General features: G+C 40.0%; 1 protein-coding gene across 4 annotated transcripts in view; it reads right to left on the reverse strand.

Annotated features, from left to right (window-relative positions):
- Window positions 1–4,885: 4,885 nt before the first annotated feature.
- The window catches only part of FCHSD2 (FCH and double SH3 domains 2), a 252,443-nt gene continuing 234,818 nt past the window's right edge, over window positions 4,886–22,510 (reverse strand). For all 4 annotated transcript variants that reach the window (XM_067533183.1, XM_067533185.1, XM_067533184.1 and 1 more), the window contains 8 exons: window positions 19,387–19,548; window positions 14,367–14,501; window positions 13,111–13,194; window positions 12,797–12,974; window positions 12,253–12,473; window positions 9,143–9,266; window positions 8,908–8,990; window positions 4,886–7,089 (listed from right to left, as the gene is read on the reverse strand). In XM_067533183.1, coding sequence (XP_067389284.1) covers window positions 7,006–7,089; window positions 8,908–8,990; window positions 9,143–9,266; window positions 12,253–12,473; window positions 12,797–12,974; window positions 13,111–13,194; window positions 14,367–14,501; window positions 19,387–19,548 — 1,071 coding nt within the window. In that variant the 3' untranslated portion in view covers window positions 4,886–7,005. The remainder of the gene's footprint in view (window positions 7,090–8,907; window positions 8,991–9,142; window positions 9,267–12,252; window positions 12,474–12,796; window positions 12,975–13,110; window positions 13,195–14,366; window positions 14,502–19,386; window positions 19,549–22,510) is intronic.

Here is a 22,510-nt window from a genome sequence, read left to right on the forward strand (position 1 = left end):
GTCGCACCACCAAATTCCATACGTGCCCTCAGGAGGAAATGCCAGTTTATTATTCACACAGTAACATTAGCATGGTGGGTGAAATGATGAGAGAATCCGAAGCCTTTTGGTAAGGCCTGTCCAGGGCTTGGCTTCTGCGCTGAAGCTGTCAAACAAGGGGGCCAAGTGAAGCGATAGTTTTTGGGACTTGGACACTAGTTCAATAAGAAACTGGATAGAGACCACCAGTCCTGTTCTTTCTCCTCTGTACCCTTCATTTCCTAGCTGTGAAATCTGTTTGACTGTGGAATTGTTTTCTAAACAAAGTGGCGGAAGAAGCCCTGTTGCTTGACACATTTAAGACTGGCTAAAATACTGGGAAATATATTGTAGGGAGCAATCCTGAAACAGGAAGGGCAAAATGGAGGAGATGGGGGTCTGTGAATAAATTTTACACAGGCTACCAATGCAGTCAGATTGAAACGACTTTCGTTCACTAATGACTTGGGCCAGATTTGAACCCATACACTAGAAGGAAAAGGTTCCATAAATCATTAACAAACCCACGAGCAATTCAGTCTCACTGGCATATGACTTTTCTGATAGATTGTTTTTACGATGTATGTATCTACAGTGCCAAGTGCAGACCTGGCACGTCACAGAGAATTAAGGGACACGGTGCCTGCCTTGAATTGCATGCAGTCTGAAGCCCTGATCCTGCAGTCAGACCTCCGAGCCTGCAGTGCATCCACATAGACCTGTTCAAACAACTAGCTAGGAGATGGCGTAACCTATCACCTGTAGGAAGTAATCTATTCTAGCAGATCTCAAACAGCTGCAGCTTAGCGCCCCAGTGACCCGGAGACATCACTGGGAAAGCTCAGTCCAGTTTCTCTTCAGTAAGGTTTCTGGGTTGATTTTAAAACCTCTTCTTTAAAAAAAATAAGCTCTAAGGAAAGAGTAGTGAATGAGATAAGAATGCAAATCAATCAGCGATCATTTCACCTCTCTCTTCAGGCCATGATCTCATTAGATCTCAAACAAAGCAGGGTCAGACAGCAGTGCTTAGATGAAAAACCTCCAAAGAAAATCCAGAGTCCTGTGTAGAGGCAGTAGTCCTGGGAATTCAATGAGAAATATTTTTTTCTCTGAGCCAGTGCTGATTTTATGCTCCTGAAGGGTGTTAGGAGCACTGGGCTGCTGGATGTGGCAACACTCTTAAGAGACAAAACCAAGGCCTGTACTGCTATTGATCATTACAATTCCAGAGCCTTTTTGTAAGTTATCCCCCTTGGATTTTGACCAAATTTCAATGTGTTCGATTATAGTCTGTCCCCCCCACCCCACTGCAGCTTCAACGGCAGACGGTATTCTTCACTTTCTGTACTAAACTGCTGTTGTAGTCAGGGGCATGCGCAACGGGAGGCATACAGGGGCACAAGGCCCTGCAATGATCGTTGGGGGCACAAAACTCCTCTGACTCCAGGTCCATGGTGGTGGGAGAAGGGAGAGGGAGCTTCTCCTGGCTCTGGGGCAAGAGTGAGTTCCTGCCAGAACCGGGGGAGAGGCTCTCTGAAAGGGGACAAAGTTAAATTCCTGCGCATGCCCCTGGTTGCAGTGCAGCTGTTGTGTACTGTCAGACATTCGTGTTCCACCCCAGAAGTGGATGCATTTCAGTGGTAGGCTATTTTACTTTGCCAGAGTGAGAGCTGCCATTTCATTTTCCTGTAGTACTGTGAAGAGAGAGACGTGGCTGTTCACTGCAGATGTCAGTTGTCTGTTCCAATCCAGCTCTGGTAACGGAAGACTGCAGATTTTACTTGCCTTACCCAGTTCAGAGCTGGAATCACTGCAGTGCTTTTATCTTCTGGTTCAAATGACCTTCACTCACTTCTGCAATGCAGAGGCTCACTCTGAACCTTTAATCAGATTTGTAATACTCAGTCCCCTTGGGTAACGCTTTGAGTACGAAGCTGCTTGCAATACTCAGCACGTCAACATTTTTCTAGCTGAATTTGTTTTAGTGGCTCATTTGTTGTGGCCCTGATCTCAGGTTTTTGTTTCCAATCTTTCTGCAGCCTCCCTGCTCACCCCAAACTAAGGCCAAAATATTCTCCTGTACCTCCCAGCGGAGTGGAGGTGATACACAGAGATGCTAGCTGGGGGGCATATAGAAGGGGGGAACCAGCATGCTCCCTCTGTCCCTGCAGTGGTCTTTCTGGGGGAAGCCAGACCGGAAGATAGGGAGGGAGTGAAATAATGGGGCTGACATTCTCCATAGCATCATTCTCTCCCCCAAGCTTGCTGGGCAACTCAGTGCAAGGTAAGACTGAATAAGTCAGCATCATCTTGCACAGATTCCCCCTTGGTGCTGAGTCAGGGCCTCCATGTGGATAGCCTTGGCTTCCAGCACACCCACCGTGAGCTGCAGGCCAGCCCCTGCTGCTGATGTGGGGGAACCCCTGTCCCTCCCCCCCCACACCCGATGGAAGAATGAGGAGGAAACACTGGGAGAGCACACTTGCAGAGTGTCCAATCTGCTGTGCAAGTTACTCACATGCAGAGAAGTGCGAGACCTTATGTTTTTTGGGTTACATTCTATCACGTTCCTCAGCGAGAGAGTAAAGCCCTGCTGGAGGAGAGAACAGACCCATCCGTCTGGAGTTTTGTTAAACATTTCCAGGTTATGAAAACCAAGAATAAACCTCAGCCCAATTCAACTCAGCAAGTTAGACCGTCAGTTGCTAAACAGCAACTCCCATGTCGCTCATGGCCAGTAACAATCTTGTGATGCTTTTGGTGAGATTAGACCCATCAGATTCATTGGGTGGAATCTAGCCTTGCTAAAGCCACTGATTTCAATGAGGTCAGATTTCACCCTTCATCTTGACCGAATTCCATATTCTGCCTACCTACATTTCCCCAGGAGTATATTCCACAGTTGTGGAGTCAGGAATCGACAACTTGATAGCCCGTATGAGGTGACAAGCAGTGCAAAAGGGCCTTAAAAGCAATGGGCGTAGTTTGTGTTTAATGCAGTGGGAAAGGGGGAGCCAACGGAGAGATGGAAAGGAAGGGTGATGTGGCCACAGAGATGAGCCAATAAAATGACCTTTGCAGCAGCATTTTGAATGGATGTAAGTGGAGCACAGTTGGAGGGGCAAAGGGCTCCTCCAGAGCCGGGGCAGCAAGCTCCTCCGACCCCAGGCAGAGCCAGGAGATCACAGCTCCTGCACCCTGGGGCATGGGGGGGAGAGCCAGTTCCACCGGCTCTGGGACCACGGCAGGGTCAGCCAGCTCTACTGGCTGGGGGGGCGGAAGGGGAAGAAGAGAGGGGAAGAACCAGCTCCCCCGGCCACCGGAGGCACAGAAAGCAACCTATTTATTTCTGTGTACGCCCCTGCCTGGAGATCCAAGCAGGCCAGAGCTCCATGGCCCTGGGTGCTATACCATCACTGCAAATGACAATTTGAAAGTCTCTGTCAGAGAGCTTTAAAAAACCAAGAATCAAATCAAACCGTGGTTTTCTCTGTATAATCTAGCGCCTAGTGCAACAAGGTGCCAATTTTGAGAACAGTTGTGCCTACCAAGGCAAGACACTTGGGATGGCTTCTTAGTGCCACTGGAAAAAATCACCAAGACTATCGCCATCCTGGCTATCCAGGATGGGCAGGGATGCAGCACCTTGCTCTGCGAGTCCCTAGCCTCTGTTTGCCAGAAGCTGGGGCTGGATGACAGGGGACAGATCACCTGATGATTACCTGTGCTGTTCATTCCCCCTGAAGCACTTGGCATTGGCCGCTGTCAGAAGACAGGATACTGGGCTAGATGGATCACTGGTTTGGGCTAGATCACTGGTTTGATGCAGTGTGGGTGTTCTTATGGCATAGGGAAATCCAAAAGATGAGAACAGGCCAGTGACAGAGAAGAATCAATACTGTTCACACAAACATATGCACCACGTAGTTCTATTACAGGACAAACGTATTTGGCAATAGTGTAACACTTTCTCTCCTGATAAAGGACACCCAGCAATCATTTTAACAGTTAGCTTTGTTACTGACTAGCCAGTCTTGGTACATTAATCCTCTCTCAGAAGCTTGAAAGCAAACATAGCTTTTCTTAGCAGTTTTGTTCTTTGACACTTGGCAAATTGCTGATTCCTCCCTGTTTGCCTGCTTATTTATCTAAAGGATCAGTAATGTCAGCAGAGTTCTGGGAACAACAGCCCAGTCCTGCAAAGTGCTCAGGACCTGCTAGGAATGATGCCAGTTTGTTAGTTGACAGGTGAACTGAAAGACACGTTATTTCCTAAGATCCGGGTCCGATGTTTCAGCTGCCACGGCTGATGTTATCACGAACACCCAGGGCTGAGAGCAGCAGCATTCTTTATGCTGCTTGAGGCACTAGTGATGGTATCAAGTATGGCAGGGGTAAATAACCAAGCTAAGAGGACTTAGCAAGTAAGAATGGGAAGGGAGGGGCTGATTTTTAATTGTTTGGATCAGAGTCTGGCCAGAAGGGCAGCTGTGCTTTAAAGGCCTTGATTCTCCAAAGCACTTAAAGTTACACATGTGCCTAAGTCTGTCCCTATTCAGTAAAACACCGAAGCACATTAAGTCCCTATGAAGTCATTTCACTTTAAACGTATGTGTTCTGCTTAACAGAGATGGATTTGAGCACACGTGCAAGTGCTTTGCTCAATCAGAACCTAAATTCCTTAGTAAGAGAGTGACAGATGAAAAATAAACCAAGAAACAAAATAATCGCTTTCATCGGAAGATGTTTCCCAACACATCAGTCAAATTTTGCTCTCAGTTACTGATGTAAATCTGGAGAAAATCTTTTGGAGGAGTTTGCCATTTTTGCAGTAGTGCTGTGTGCCATGAAACACTCCTGGGTTTAATTTCACTTTTTTATTATTCAACATTTTATACATAATAAATACAAACTTTTTACAGCCAATATAAAGAAAGCATTTGCACCTATGCTTTCAGTGTATTGACACTGTACATGATGATGCGTCAAATACATGCCCTGTATGAAGAAGTCATAGTTAAAAAGGAGGCATATTTTTACAACTTTTCTTATTTTTTTTAAATAAAATTAGCAGCTCTTACAGAAAATATTTTAAAATACAACTAAAGATATTTAAAATAACACTTTCTGAATTTTGAAAGTCCAGGTATGAAGGACAGAAAAACTGGCCAAGAAAATTGAACATAAACATTATGGCAATACTTGCTTTTTTTCTGCATCTTGAAGCTTTTAAAATTTTTGCGAACAGTTAAACCTTTTAAAAAACTTTTTTTTAAACTTAAGAATAAGTTTGATAAACACACAAAAAGACCTCAAACAGATCAACAGGACGAGAGATGCAAAAGAATGAAAAACATGGAAAAGAATCTTCAATGGACAGTCATAGATTTCATGATTGACCAATGACATTTTTCTTCAAACAGCTCCACTCTTAGTTACAAATCCCACTGGGAGAAGAGATTGGCAAATACTAATGTTTCAGACACCCATCTTGGGTTGGGATTTACAGTATGTGCAAAGTTTATGATAAAACGTTGTAAAACAATTTCGTAAATGCAGCCTAAAAAAAAAAAGCCCTTTTTAGTTAACTAAATGTAGACACTTACTTTGTCATCTTAGGAAAAATATGAACACCTAGGTCAGCATTCATTATAACCCATATAATTATAGCTCTTAAATGTTTTCTAGATGGTTTTTCACTGAAGCTGTAATCCTCTAGGTATTTCTATTTTCAGAACAATTTAATGATCATATCTAAAGAAACAATCATTTTCCCCTCGGATGAAGGATTCCCCTCCTTCTCTTACCCATCTTTATTCATGCTACAACACAGAATACCCCAATTTTTCTAAAATATCAGCAATTCCTTTCTTAGCGAAATCTGCTTTAAAATTAGCCTTGAAGTCTCGTACTCCCTATATCTTGCATAAAAGTAATTTGAGATCTTAAATCCCCTTTACTCCTTTCACCCCCAAAAACGGTCTCTGAAGGATTGGAGTAGGCCAGGAATTTCCTGGTTCTCTGGTCTTGGCTAGTGAATGGATTCTGAATGGAGAAATGCAATGGGACTATCCAAAGCAGACACTAAATAATGCATGTAAGTATTCTGACAGATGTTTTGATGGCAAAGATATACTGATAATGTTGGATAATAAAGTAAATGGCAATAACTGGGATAAAAGTGACCCAACTATTAAAAAAAAAAAAAAATCTGCTAAGAAAAAAATGAAGCTCAATTTCCAGATCTAGACAAAATGTCACTTTTCTACTGGTTGGTTTATGCTATAGAACAAGATGTTGCTACTAATTCAGCACCTCCTTATTAGATACTCTATTACTAAATGAACTGCATAAATATTAATACAAAGAATATTTAGTTCTGTTTTTTAATTACTGAAGAGGTGTGCATTAATGCAATTAACGCCATATGATCTGCAGCACTTTTCCTTAACTATAAGATTATTTTCCTTCTTTGAGGGGATGAAAGAGGAGCCAGCCTCTCCTTATACCTATTCTTTTGTTCCCTTTTTTATTCCATAAAATCTGATTACTACTTAATCAGACACATAATGCTAGTTGAATTGAAAATCTTTCACACATTCCTACAGCAACAGTAATATACTGTACTAATGCACATGGTATAAGTATGCTATGACTAAGTTGCATGAATGAGGCTCTCTCCTAAACCTCCATATAAAAACCGACCATCTTTAGCCAAAAGAGAAACCTGCTCCAAGGCACTCCTCTTCTCACCATTTGGCCCATCTTGGTTTGTGCTAAAGGAGGAAGGATGATGTATATAAAAACAAAAAAGGCACAAAATATTCACGACTGTGGGAAGGAATCCGCCATGTCACGGTCACCTATAACCCTTCCCACTTCTTGCTCTATTAAAAGTCTTCATCATGCAAAGGTGCCTAAAAATGAGATTGACCAAACACCACATTTGGCCTTGATTGTAGCACTACTACTTAACTAGTCCCATCATTATACCAGAGTAATTTCCACATCCTCTATCTTCTCCGCTGTCCTGCGATGATGATGTGTTGGGGGAGGAGGAGCTGCTCGTACCTGAAATGAGCAACAGACACCTGGTAACTACCAGAAGACTATCATGAAGTTTCACTTACAACTTTCAGAAGTTTCAGAGACGAGGTAATATCTTTTATTGGACCAGTTTCTGTCGGTGAGAGAGAGAAGCTTTCCAGCTTACAGAGAGTTCTTCTTCAAAAGCTTGTCGCTCTCACCAACAGAAGCTGCTCCAATAAAAGATACTATTTCGTCCACCTTGTGTGTCTGATATTCTGGGACCAACACGGCTACAATACTGAATGCATGAAGTTCCATGGCTTATATAGACTAAAAACTGAAACACTGGGCCAGACCCTCAGTTGCTGTAAACAGGTGTACCTCTATTGAAGTCAATGGGGCTACACCTACTTACACCAGCTGAGGATCTGGCCCATACAATGAGGCCATGACTGATATATGTTATAGAATTTATTAGTGGAGTGAGTTGAAGTGCTGATCAGAGACGATCTCTTTCTTAAATACTAAAGTGCTTAATGACAGTGCTCTCTTGATCCTGTGGGGCTCCAATGGATAAGGGTAAACCACTAAACAGTGCAACACATTTGGCTTATGCATATAAGCCACTCGCTTGGAGTTGTGGGCGCTTGTTACCTTTGACCATGTGGATTTAGATATCCAATTTAGAAAATGTTGGCTTACAATCTTAGTCAGGCAACCGTAATTCCATATGCTAAAGACTTCAGTTGTAAAGAAGGGTGGATATCCTAAAGACACTATTGTCTGCAACATCACTGATCATCAAAAAATGCTAGGAAAACATACCTATCGAAACGTAAATTGTGGTTTGATTTATAACTTTTAAACCCCCAAATCTCTCCAAAGTAATCTCAACAGATGGATTTTGAATTTTTCAGTTAATAAATTCTCTCCTTCCTTGTTTGGCAAAATCTCTGTTTTTAGGTAGCACAGACTTCTCAAAATGTATTAGATCTTAGCATTGAGAGTTCCTCATCAAAGGACCCATGGGGGTTTTTACAAATGAGCTTAACCCTGATGTAAAGACACCAACAGAACCACATGCTGAGACAGACTGCTGGCAAACAGATTTCTCTGCCAAATACTTTTTGTGGCTGGCAACACTCAATCTCTGAAAAACATTTGTACCAAGTACGTGATCTAGCTGTTCCAACACCTATTTTTTTTTCTTTTAGTTCTATTATTTACATATATTACACTCATACACAGAGACATGATTATTACTCATGAAGAGAGTCCAAGATATGTAAAAATGGAAACACTCTTCCAAAGCAATGTAAGATTAAAAGTAGTACTTTTATTATTATTTATTGTAGATCTAAAAACTTCTTCTGATTTTGGTTTCCATGATTCAAAATTTATGTATCTAGGTGCACAGATATTGAAATAGGAAGGTAGATATAAACACCTAGATTAGATAGAAAGTGAATTATTAATTAGATTCAAGGTCATCTTTAAACACATAATGACTCATTGTGTAAGCAGGTGCAGCTTTGTTTTATTATGCTGTTTCCTTATCTAATTGGCTGTTAATACACATCATGCAGTTTTTTTTGACACATCTGTGTTCCACTCCACAATCTGTGAACAAGCCTTCCCTTAGATTTTTTTTCTGGGGATAATATATTTGTTTATTTATTAGTCTGACAGACAAGATATATAATAAGATGTGAAGAATATGGTGGCCTAGATACTCAGCTGGCATATCCACATAGCTCCATTGAAGTCAGTGAAACAATGCTGATTTATATCAGCTGAGAATTTGGCCTGGTTTATTTAATATTACCAAATCACTAAACCCAACAACACTTGAAAGCTTACAGGTCGCAGTTTGCCATATGAGGTGTCAGGAGGAAGTCGTGGAGGCTGCGAGAATCCTGGAGAATCTGAGCCGAAACTATTTTCTGAAAGAGTGAACAATAAAAACCAAAGCATTGTGTGTGTTACTGAACCAGCTGAATATTGTGAAAAGAGCATGTTTCTATTGCAAGCTGAAATTTTAATTTAAAACAAACATTTGGTTATAATGTTTCTTGTACTAGCAAAAATCTCTTACCATTAGTTGATGGTGACCTGGGGAAGTACTGGGAGCCTCTCTTATCAGGGCTATGGTAGGGACTAATAGGTGGCTGGTCATACAGCGGCAGCAGTGGAAGGGAATTGTGGGGCTTTGGAGATATCTGTGTTACAGAGGAAAAGAGAGGCTGCAGACAGATTCATTCTTCAGCAAGTTCAATGAAAGCACAGATATATACTCACTAACTGATATACTGGTATCCCATTTGCTTTCATCTGACAAGAAATTGGACTTGCCAGATAAAAGTGCTCATCAACTGTTTTTGGGGAGAAGGGACAGGATATGAAATAGTGACTAAAAAAATCACAGGTGGCCATTCAGAGCAGATTTTTCCTCACTTCCTCAGTAGTAGTAATCTAGATAGATTTTGTTTGAAGGTTGTTCTAAAAACATAGCCTGCTGAGCACATCTTGCCAAATACACTTCCACAAAATGATGTTAAGACCATGAGTTTTATCATTGCTTGACAGTATGTATGTCATTTAAATGCAGAGAGGAACAAAAAGTAGGAATAATGAAACTCATGCACTTTACTGCAATGAGGCATCAGTAAGAAGTAAAAATTAGTATTCATATTTATATAGCATTGTAAGTGCATGCAATACTTTCCAACAGGTAGTTATGCTAAACCCTGCACCATACTGCTTATAATTTAAAAGAACAGTGGATACATTGCAGTGAACAAAGACTAGCACGTACCCATTATTGCTGTTAGGCGTCTAGCAACAGGAGTGTTTTGAGAAGAGAACTGAAGGAGGAGGAGATTTTAGTATTTGGGAAACTGTTCCAAGCATAAGGGGTGGTACAGAGGAAAAAATGCTATCATTTGTTTGTCTAGAAAGTATTACCATTATCTTTTTAATTAATTATCACAGGCTAGAAAAAATTGGCTTGTATAAGTAGAAAGTGATAGTCTGAGACAGGAGTCTGCCAGCATTCACTGCCTGAGTTCTGCTAACTTTGCTTTATAACAGCAGGGCTTGACCATTACCTTAGCTCAGGCCTCATATCTGGCCTGTTATACTAGGCCTCGTGTCTCAGGCTGTCACTTTCTACTACGGTATAAAAACTGCAACACCAACCAATTGCAACAAAGCCTGCATTTTTATATTTGATTCTGCCAAGCTTTTGCATGGCTCAATCAGGAGAAATGAGTTGTACAGACAGTTCTGTGGTTGTACCTGTGTGACTCTAAGAGCATCCCTATACCAGGAGGTAAGGGGCTCCCTGGTATCTAACAGTGAGTTTCAGATGGGTTGACCAACGTAGTGTACTCCAACTCACTATCATTATAATCTGTATTTAAAAGGTGTCATGTAATATGTCACTGGAAAACTAATAACTCACTGATCATTAATATTCTTGCATGATTTATGTATGGTCAACCCCCAAAGGATTATTCGGATGTGCTGGAACTAGGATTAAAATGTGGTTAAACCAGGCATGTCAATGGGAGTTGATAAACAGGCTTTTTCCAGACAAAAGAATGTGGTTCTGACTGCTTGGACATCTCCCCCTTCTAAATTGAGCAAGGTGTGACCAAAGACAAAGAAAAGTGCATTTGTATGCCAGACAAACAAAGCAATCACAAGAGCAAGTGGGGGAAAAATGATCACTTAATCTCAATGGGGGATTAGAGTGCACCCCCAGGAAGCCTTCCTGCCTCTTGAAGCAGGGTCAGTGAACTTTGAGAGAGATATTTTTCAAAGGTTTATTGAACTATAAAGAAAGGAGCAGAGAACCCTTAAGGATCACCTGAGGAGACAAGGAAAAGCAGAGCCTTGGACTCTATGGGGATCCTGACTAACAGCTAGACAGCCACTGGCAGAAAAGGAAGATTGGTGAGGAAAACACCTTGAACAAAGACTGCAGAGCTTATCAAGTTAGATCTGAGCCACTAGAAAGCATATTTTTAGTTTTGTTTGTTTATAACCCTCTCTCTCTCTCTATCCCTTATACTTGAACTCATCTAAAACCTCTCTTTTTGTTTTACTTTTTATCTAAACAAACCCAATGTTTCTGGTTGAACTGAAGTGATTGTTAACTCCAGTCAAAGATAACAAGCTGCTGTTTCTGTCTCATTAAGTTTGCTGCTCCTTTAAAATATTCTGAGAATGTACATTGACAGGGGCTATGTGTTGCAGAGAGACATCTCTGAGGAACTCATTGATGGCAAGGCAGACAAGCTGGTGTGTCAAGGAGTTGTCACACTGCATAGCTGCAGCAAAGCTCCCACTTGCTGAGGCTGAGATGGGTACCACAGTGTCTCACATTTCAGGGTACCCCAGCAGCTTGTCACAACTTATTTGTCAAGTCAATTTGTACGGTCACGTCTTAAAGATAAATAATATAGAGCACTAGATAAATTACTCTCTGGTGAAGGCACTGAATTCTGATTACCAACAACACTGTTTTTGTAAACAAGAAAGTAAGTGTTTAATTCTTTATTATGCTATAAATTGGTTAAAAACAACATCAATTAGTGTATATTTTTAGATAACATTACACTAAGCTGAGAGTGTACTTGTTAAAATCCTACAGCTGAATGTTCTGCCCTCTAAAACTTTGTGGAAGTATTGTACATCTTTAGATGTGAAAGCATTAAAATATGATTGTAAGAGCTGATAATATTGTTTTTGCCAAAGTCTGTTTGATCGCTCGATCTCCTCCATAAATCAATCACAGGAAGAAGATAGGAAATGAACCAGAAGAAGGAATTCTCAATCTCCTCTAACCACTCCTGTATTCTATACACAAATCTGTGATGACTGCCACACACATCATTTGATGAATATTATATTGGGTCACACAATAAAAGAAAGCAGTTACTTTTATTTATTTATTTTTTAAGGGAGTGGGGAGGAGCGTCCCTGCAGCCCTGAATATCTCCCTTTTTCCTTGCTTTGAATCCCACGTCCTCTTAATAGCCACCATCCTCATTGTCAAAAAAGACACCCAGAGCTTGTCAAAGCTCTTCCGGAACTGGAGAGAAGAGGCTATTATAGAGAAGTGCCCGAGTCTCCTGTATGGCAATGCAGGACACGAGCACACTGACACTGATCCATGCCCATGCTTCATTTTTCACATACCTGAATATCTCCAGTCCACGGAGTCTCTCCATTTTCTGAAGCTGTAAGTTCTTCCACTAACACAGATGGAAAAACCCCAACACGACCATTGAATTCCCCTTCCCAGAAGCCATCATCATCCTGGTTCTCCTTGTTCAAGATACGGATGATTGCTCCTTCTGGGAAGGACAGCTCGTCATCCGTCTGGCTCTCATAATCATAAAGTGCTTTTACAAAACAGACTAGATTGGGAGATGGAGAAGATTATAATCAGAATAAGATAGATTTTTTTTAAATGCACAGTATACATCTTTGCTAAACTGAAAAGGACTTTAGTTTTACTTCAGTGTGACTAATGTTGACAATCACTGCCTTATGAGACACATCTAGACAAATCTGGTAGATTCTAGACATGGAGATGGGTACCAATGAGAATGTTTGCCCTCAGGTAAGAGAGGAGATACCTGCCCTAACATTGGCAACCCACGGGCATACCCTTCGTCTGGAGCAACAGGACGTTTTCAAGAGTAAAACTGACAGGCTAGTTTTATGTATTGATATTTACCGCTGGAGTCTCCATTTAGGCTTCCTGAGACTAGCTCAGCTTCAGCTGAATTATTTGAGGTGTGTGACCGACTATCCAATGCTGCAAGCGATTGCAGCATGCTCAACAGACTGTTGGATGTTGGGAACTGCAGATACTTCTCTGGCACATAACCCACTTGGCCTCCTTTATTTCGTGCCTGTAAGTAAACCGGATGAAAATGCATTACGTTTTTTCATATTGCTGTAAAAGACCATAACGAGAAGCAAAAACAGATCTTCCATTCCTCTTTCAAAATGCTATAAAGGAGGGAAAATGAACAAGGAAAATTATACCTTTACCCAATCTTCCATATCTCCATCTTCAATCACTTCCAATACCTCATGTTCCTCGATGGTCAGTTCATCTGGTTGAGAAGCCTGGAATATACAGAATGAAGACTGTTACTTGCCAGATATGTGCCTGTCACAGAAACCAGAAAATTAAAGAGAAACTGTCATCTTCAGTGTTTTTTACACTAACTTTTAAAACTGTAAATTTTTTATACAGCCCCCTATAAATAGTATGTCCTGGATTTAAAAAAACCCCAACTTTTACAATCATGTTAATAATGAAAACAAAGAGAGTCCTGTAGCACCTTACAGACTAACAAATTTCTGCAGGCATAAGCTTTCGTGGGCTGCAACCCACTTCGTCAGATGCATGATGTGGAAATCACAAATAGGAGGAATATATATACATCCAAGGTTAAGAAACATAACAATGGGACAGGCAAGTGCTAACAAAGTCAATTCAGTTAGGGTAGATGAGGCCTATTCACAACCATTGATTAGAAGGTGAGAATGTGTGAACAGTGGCAATTACTTCTTGTAATAAGATAACCATTCCAAGTCCCTATTCAGACCCAATCTGATTGTGTCAAGTTTGCATATGAGTTCCAGCTCTGCAGTTGCTCGCTGAAGTCTGTTTTTGAAGTTTTTTTGTTGAAGTATGGCAACTTTTAAGTCAGCTACAGAGTCTCCTGGGAGACTGAAGTGCTCTCCTACTGGCTTATGGATGTTACCATTTTTTATGTCTGATAATGTTAATAATGGTTTTTCTACTCTCCTGTTGAAATTTATAAAGGAGTTTTTCAGCCAAGTAGAGCAAGTGTGGCCAAGAACACTACCACCGACTGTGCTTACACTTAATTCTGTAAATGTTGTTACTAAAACGTTTAGTGATTTATTGAGACGAAACACTATGTGAAGTACCATATACACGTGTCTAACATTAAGCATGTGACTCAGACCAAGGAAGTCAGTGGGACTATCCACACACTTAAAGTTTGGCATGTGTTTAAGTACCTTGTTGAACTGGGACCTAGATGTGGTTAACTCTATTAAGCTTGCTAAAAGTTTATTAACTTTTAAGATAATACATTTATAGCATTAATATAACTTTAGACATTTAATGTGTATTATTATTGGACTAAATGCTGAGGTCCTTCCTCAGCCAAACTCCCACAGACATCGTTACTAGAAAGCTTATTAAATGTTTCTGTGATAACTCACCTACTGATAAGAGACTGAGATTTTGAAAAAATACAAACCTTATATGAATAAACAACTTTGCAGGTCAGTGGATAATTTCTTAGAGTTCCAGAAGGACTGGAACTACTATCATCAAAAACATCCATGCTGTCTTCAAATTCTTCCCCTTCTTCTCTTTCTGCATCAGGGTTAAGCTATTAAGAGAAATTAATTTGTAACTGTATTGGATTATAAAAAGAAGATGAAAAACAATAGTAAAATTAATGGCTTAGTTCTTTAGTAACTCCAACCACTTGAAATTCTAGATTCCAAATCTGCTGGTGACTGAGTAGTGCTGCAATGTAAGTTTCTATCTTTGAAAAACACCAAAGGAGAAATGCCATCACTAAAAATCAATATATTTGTTCTCCAAATAACTTCAGGAAAGCACTCATCCATTTGAGCAAATATCCGGAAGCAAAGAATGCAAGCTATCAACTAACATTTATGTCTGACTCAACAGGATCTCTTAATTGAACAGCAGTCACTTGAATTTTAAACATATACTTAACTTTCACTGTAAGAATATTGCTGGAAGGTAGGGCTCAAGAGTTTGGGAAAGAGTATTGTTAAGTGGAGGTTTTAAGTTAACGATAAATCCAAAGTACAGTAGCCATTCTTCAGATTACAATATAAAGTTTAATGGAGAAAGAATAATGTACTGAAGAACCACATTGTTAAAAGAATGATGCACCTATGTCCATAAGGTACAAAATGAAATTGCCCTAAGAATGAAGTGCTAAAACTGAAAAAAACCCAGCTTTCCTTCAAGTGTATTTCTGACAAATTAATTACTTCAGTTTTTCAGTACTGTTTATAAGAAAGGACCCTTGGGGAAGAATAATCATTTAAAAGTAAAAAGCTAAATAAAGGCTGAAGTGGATAGGCTGGAAAAAAATATAAGTTTCTATAAACATGGTTTAAGCAGTGATGGATGACATGCACTGTACTTTGGTTTTGTGTTTGGATGAAATACTGGATAAACATTCTACCTCATGGGAAAAAACACCATCTTTCAAAATCAAGTGCAACACTGCTAGATATTAGAATTCTTAACTTTTTAATTTGCTTAATTTGGGGGTGAATTTTGTGCGCCTCATGAAAGCAAAAAGGTAGGCCACACAGCAAAGAGCTAGGCATAGGGTAGACAGGTACTGTGAACACTTCCCAAATCAGTTTTGCCAATACACTTCAGGTTGCACTTGCAGCATCCTTGCTATTCTAGTCTTGGTCATCTCCAGTACAGAATGACATACGGTATGGTGATTTGTAATACAGACTGATGTTTATGGCCTTGCTTGAAAGCAAACAACTCATTTTCTCATTTTACCTCAGTCATATTTGAAGATAGGTCACTAGAATAAAAGCTAAGTGGACTTACTAAACCTACTGTACTAATTATTTTGACCAGATTATAGCTTTGTATTCCATATGAATTTAGACTGGTCCTTTCCACTAAAGTCCAGATTGCATCCATTTCTCCTTTAATGTTTATGAAGACTGCTGCAACAAAAAGTATTTAATGTTCTATCTAGTTAACACATGGGCTTTTAATTTGGCACTCTATAGATTAAGGTAAATTCAATATCTTCATAGTTCCTACAAATATCGCTTACTAAGACCACTCTCCCTCAAAGCAACCACTGCTGACCCTGCAGCTGAGAGCTATGGGAGATATGAAGCAGCATCATGGAAATTAGCATATCATCTCTAGAAATACTTGTTCATAAAACATCTGGTCCTGGTTTTCTAATATAAAGAAGAAAAATACATTTTAATGTTCACTGTGTGGCTACTCAAAAATTCCTTGACTAGAATCTATTTGCAACGTAGAGATACATAATACAAAAAAGAGAAAACAATATCCAAGACATAGAAGACTGAAGAGTCTGCTTTATGTAGCTTTTCTTTCTATACAAAATCTGCCAATGAATGACAATGTAAACACAGAACAAATACGTCAGATACACAAAATGAACCCAACACAAGAATAAAACCAGATAAAAAAGCAACAGCATCTTTTATCTGACAGTATGTTAGATAATTTAATTATCTTGTCTCTTAATTATATCTACATATATTTGGGCAGATTTAGTGTTGGTAGTGACTGGTGACTTTATTTATCCTCAGGACAGACAGAGCTTCATCAATAGCAGAAAAAGCTTCCACATCAATGCACCACAACTCTGACTTGGAGGAGCAACTTCTAGGAGTGAGAGGAGTTGAGATTTCATACCTACTCACTGCTTTGACATCTCTGCAGAAACTGCAAAGGTGTCCATCAGCAGCAATTGTGATGTGGGCACCTGTGGCTCGAGACCATGACTCTTTTCACACAGGCTGCTGAAAAACTATCAGATGATAATAACATAGGCTAAATTTTAACCTAACAGGTGAAAGACACTATCCCATTACAATCATCCAAGCAATCACAGTTCCATGTTCACACTTAACCTGCCGCCTGGAAAGTGCACTCATGCATGTTTGTTTGTTTTTATTTTCTGGGGAGGGAGCGGAGGGTTGTTTGTTTTTGTTTTAAACTGCACACTAGTTTAGATGATTATCCATCTCAGCAGAGTTGAGAGTCATGAGTGACTACCAAAACCAGACGTCATTCTCTTCCTCTTTCATAGAGATACAGAGACTGCATCATCCCAATTATACTAATATATAGCAGTAGTACAAACACGTTTTTCAGGTGGAATTAAATCACAAAATTATGACAAAAGCTTTTGTTGGCCTCTTAATTTAGGGTTCTGTCCCCAAATTGTGCATTTCTGCATTACACCTTAAAGCCAGCCAACTGGCTAAGTGAGGTGACATTGATTCCTTAGGCTTTTTACACTATTGTATCTTTTTAGCAGGTTAAATAAATATTGAGATAACAAGCTGTTTCAGCTATGCTATTTTCTTATTTATAACTCACTAAAAGACAACTCATTGGGAGCTGTGGTGAACAAATGATCCGATAACAAGACCAGACACAAAGAACACACACTTTGCTCAGCTATGCATGACAAAGCAAAGGTAGAAGGTTGATTCCTTAACATTAAAAACTGCCTGCCCCTAGGGAGTGAAGTGAAAGTGCATCTCCTATGAAAAGCAGAGCAGTAAATTTTTATAATTACAAACAAAGTAACAGCTTTAAGAAATGCCATCTATGGGCTGTCCTCGTCTGGCCTGCCAATGTCAATATAATCCTCTATAAACAAGGGTGTGTGTATGTGTAAAGGGGGAAAATGGAAATTAAATTTTATCCACCCACGCTCTAGCATCTGCAAGCTTGCAAGGTACTGGCACTAGATTTAGATGTGGAGCCAACGGTTTGCGTGTCTGAATGGAGAGAGGAAGAGTACTGGGAAGAATCCAGTTTCTGCAACAGGAAGCTGAAGGAGGTGGGGTAGAAGGAGAAGAAAGGGAAAAAAGACATTTAAATATAGCAATGTAGCTATTCTCATCTATTATAGCTTGAAAGGGCCTAAACCAAAACCCAGATGAGAACTGTCCTGTGCTTGGGAAGTCTGAAACCTGGAACTGAATTTTGTGAGACTTGAGTCTCTAATTATAACACCATCCCTGGGAATCCCTGCCCCAGAGACAAAGCTGTGAGAACAGGGATTGCGAATAGCCTGTAGTATAAATAACCGTTTCTGTGAGGGTTTGCCACCAGAATACTTGACCATTCACAAGAAAATGGTAAAGATATAAAAGAGCCAAGAAAAGAGATGGGAAGAATATGGGTGTGTGTAAATGCTGCATCCTGGCTAAACAGGTCCTTCTGTTTCTTGTGGGCAGCCAGGGGAGGAAAGCCCATCCCCAAAGGCATGAAGCCATCTACTAAAAACCACCCTCCCACCCCAAAAAAGATTTTGTTTATACTTCACAGAGGCCAGTAAGCACAAAGTGCAAGTAGCTGTCAAAAACTTTAACGTGAAATGTGAATTAATCCATAAATAGCAATGGCACCTGGCCATTGCATTTACAAAACACTCCCTACCCCCAAAATTGTGACTAAGTTTGTAAAAGCCTGTGAACTTTACGTGCTTCGCCATATGCTAAGTGCATACATACAATCTAACATTCTGTTTGAGGCAAACTGACTAAACTTTCAGGATTTTATTTTTGCCTGCTATTGATGAAGAGCAACTTCATTCAACTAATTTTACTCTGAACGGTGACAGCTGAGCATTGCATGTCATGTAAAAAAAATAAGATTACAGCTTTTTTTTTTTTTTTTTTCCTAGTTCTTTCTGTTTTTTAAATAGGATTTCTTGGTTTAGGCAATTGTTTATCAGTGTTTATTTTGAGGCATATTATTTTTTGGGCAGGGGGAGGGGGAAAAGAAAATTATTAACTTTTCCTGCTTCTTGAATTAGATTTAAAAAAATTCATCTCCTCCAAATTTCAATATTGCTGGGAACGAACTTCCAAGTAAGTGTGGGAGATCTTATGACCTACTCCATAAACGACTGTAGACAATACAAAAATGGAAAGTTTCATGTATATTATAGCTTATAGAAACCTATTCTCGTATTTTTGGATTGGTCTGGTTTAACTGCTTTGTAGCTAAAGAACTGACAGGGTAAAATTTTCACAAGTGTCTAACGACTTTGGAGCCCAACTCCCACTTTCAAAAGTGACTTAGGCATTTAGGAGTTTAAGTCTCAGTGAAAGTCAGAGGAATTCAAGGCATTAAGTGCCTCAGTCCCTTTTGAAAATAGGACTTTAGGCTCTTAAATCATCTAGGAGTTTTCTAAATTGTATCCTTTCTGCCTTTCATCCAATTATCCCAAAGAGCATCTTATATCATTAATTAAGCTTCAACACTGTAGGTATAAAACATCTGATAGGGAAATCAAGGTACATAAAAGTTATACTGAAGTTTTCTAGCGTTAGCTCTCAGACAGCTATGTTTCCTCAAATTTCTTTCTTCCTGTTAGATTCCATATTAAATGTGATCTATGTACTATTGTGCAGGATGTACACTAGCCAAGGTTCAAAGAGAAACAAGAGATCAAGGTTACAAACTGGAGACTGTACCAGGTGTGAAGAACCATTATTGGTTACTGCAGGAAGGCTTGCCCAGCGTTCATTTTCCAGTTCTTCCATCACTTGATTCATTGCACTCTTCAGCCACGTATCAACGGACACCCCTATCTGCTTTAGCAAATCAAGACGAGCCTCTGCTTTGAGTTTAATTATCTGAGGAGACAAATGTGGAAAATATTATCCAAATTCTTTCACACCTAGATTTAATTTCTTCTCTCAATTAAAATAAACCCTCTTTCTCATCCACAAATTAGACTCTACGTTGGAAGCTTAGAAATCAGTTCCACTTTGGGAACAAGTCAAGTTCTTCATTGGTTTGCCTGCAGAGATGCATCAAGAGCTAAGAAATGGTTTCCTAGAGATCCAAAATACCAGCTTATCCAGATTTCACAAACTGGAATTTTCAACATCACGTCCATTCATTTATACAAACTTGCTATTTGGACATTTTATGGGACAATTACAATACATTATTTTAAAGGGACATTTGACAGCTTAAAAAAACAATCACATTTTTAAACCAATTTTTACACGCAAGACCTAGAATTACTGGAACTGAAAGGTATTCCCCCACCCCCAATTCCTCTACTTTTTCTGTAAGTTTACTTTGTGCATTTAGCAATATTAAATGAATACCATACAATACTAAATACAGTTCCCCTCATTTGTGCAGCTCTTTCACACTAAAACCGGTGAGAGGAAAACTTGAATAAAAAGAGAAAAATGCGATTGTAAAAATTGACTGAGGAACAAACACAGAGCTAGTACCTGAAACTAGCTTTTTTCAAGTTGATCGCATCCCTTTCATAGTAACAAATCAAAAAGACCAAAACCCCACCCCCTCCTCCTCCTCCCCCCACAAAAAACAATCCCCTTCCACACCCTGCAGTTCACCCATATCTAAAACTGGAAGAGTCTGTGGTTTCACCCAGTACAAAAGGAGAAATAGAGAGCTTTTATCACAGGATATGGGATTTTAAGGAGCTATTGCAGCAAAAGCATATACTAAGTGTAAGCTCTTTATTTAATATTTAGCATTCAACACAGTCTCCAAGTTGGCATTCAACACTGTCTCCAAGTGCTTTAGAATTATTCCTACTTGTCTAGAGATGCCTAGAGGCTCCAACTAGATCAGGGTTCCACTGTGTTAGACACCATACAAATTCTCAGTAACACAATCCCTAGCCAAAGGAGCTTACACACTAGATCAGCGTTTCTCAATTAAATTTCCCCGCGGAACCCTTTAGGCTCCGCGGGGAAATTACACTCATACTCGATACCCTCTGCCGAAAAATCCAAGACATCTTCCCTTTTTCGGCGGCACGGAGAACAGCTGCTCTCGGTGGCATGATGTCACTTTCTCGTGGAACCCTAACAGTGTTCCCGCGGAACCCCAGGGTTCCGCAGAACACCAATTGATAAACACTGCTCTAGATAGACAGGACAAAGGGTGGGAAAGGAAACAGAGGCAGAGAGACGAAGTGACTTGCCAATAGTCACACAGCAGGTCAGTAGCAAAGTTTTGAATAGAACCCAGGTTGCCTGACTTCCAATCCAGTTCCATCACCACCAGACGATCCTGTTTGATTTCACAGTTGGGGAAGGTGAGGAACAAAGATTATGTGATTTACCAAAGGTTACAGAGTGATTCAGTGACAGAGGTGGGAGTGGAAACCCATTTAAGTGCCTTGTAGTTTTTCCTGTATTTCCTTTCACAGCATTGTTTAATTCTTAGCATGTTGCACCTGAAGAAGGCGCTCTCTCTCTCTTGCCAGGTTCTTCACACTGAGGTACAAGACAATGTACTTTGACATCAGGAGGTATCCGGTCAGAAAGGAAAAAGCTTCTATTTCAGATACAATATGTTGGTAAATCACCAGCAATAACGGGAAGGGAAGCAGAAAACAAGAGTTGGCAAATCAAAGTGATCTGTTTCAATCTTCTCTTTATTAAAAATTCTCCAGATAATTATCCACTTCTCTTGCTCAGTGTTCACTGTTTAGCCTGATTTGAAATGGGAATTGCACACAATGATAAGCAGTCACCCTGTTCAACTGTAGATTCTCTAAAGTAATTCTGTGTACTCAGCTAAAATGTGTAAACACTGACAGGAAAACTGGTAAATGACTCAATATACATCTCTACTTCTGTACAGCATAAACCAGCTAGGCCGATCGATTGTTCCTCCTTCCTCAGAGGTGGAAGCACAACTGAGGGTACCAAGAATCTGTGCTATACTGTATTAAAATACTAGTCTACTCTACAAGATACTAATAATTCTTGGATGCAAAAGTATAATCTTATTAAGTATGTAACATATTATGGGGATTTGGAATAATATATCTTGCTTTAGTGTGATGTTGCCTCAGATCATCAATGGTCCTACTTTAAATAAAGAGGATAAATCAGAAAACTTTTAGTATTACTAAGAGAAACTGTAGCTAGAAATCTAACTGAATGGAATTTTATGTTGCTGTGGTATACATTCTTATGCAGCAGCAGTGGCAACTATAAACCTATCAAACTACAGAACTATTTTTAAAAAAAAAAAACTTACATTAAACATAGTTTAAAGTAAAAACTGGTTACTAACCTTTCGTAACTATTGTTCTTCGACTTGTGTTGCTCATGTCCATTCCATGTCAGGTGAGTGTGCGCCACATGCACCGGTACCGGAGATTTTTCCCTCAGTGGTATTCATAGTGCCAGCTCTAGTGTCCTCTGCAGTGGTGTGCGTATGTGCCGGTGTAAGGGGCACTTCAGTTGTGAGGTTTTGGAAAGAAGACTGGCAGGAATATGTCCTGGTTAACATGAAACTGTGATACCACCTTTGGCAGAAATGCTGGGAGCAGGTGCAGCTGGACTTTACCTTTGTAAAACATAATATAGAGAGGTTCCAAATTTAGAGCTTTGATTTCAGAAACTCGTCTCACTGAAGTAATTGCCACAAGAAAAGCGACTTTCCATGACAAGTGAAGAAAAGAGCAATATGCCATGGACTCAACGGCAGTCTGGACAAGAGTAGGTTGAGGTCTCACGACGGGACCGGGTCTCTGATCTGCAAGCCTTTGAGGAATCTGGCCATCATCTCATGAGAGAAGACTGATCTGCCCTG

The sequence above is a fragment of the Emydura macquarii genome, unplaced genomic scaffold (genome assembly GCF_026122565.2).
Source record: "Emydura macquarii macquarii isolate MOO-44397 ecotype Brisbane River unplaced genomic scaffold, CSIRO-AGI_Emac_v2 contig_3328, whole genome shotgun sequence".
In the NCBI taxonomy this organism is placed as follows: domain Eukaryota; kingdom Metazoa; phylum Chordata; order Testudines; family Chelidae; genus Emydura; species Emydura macquarii.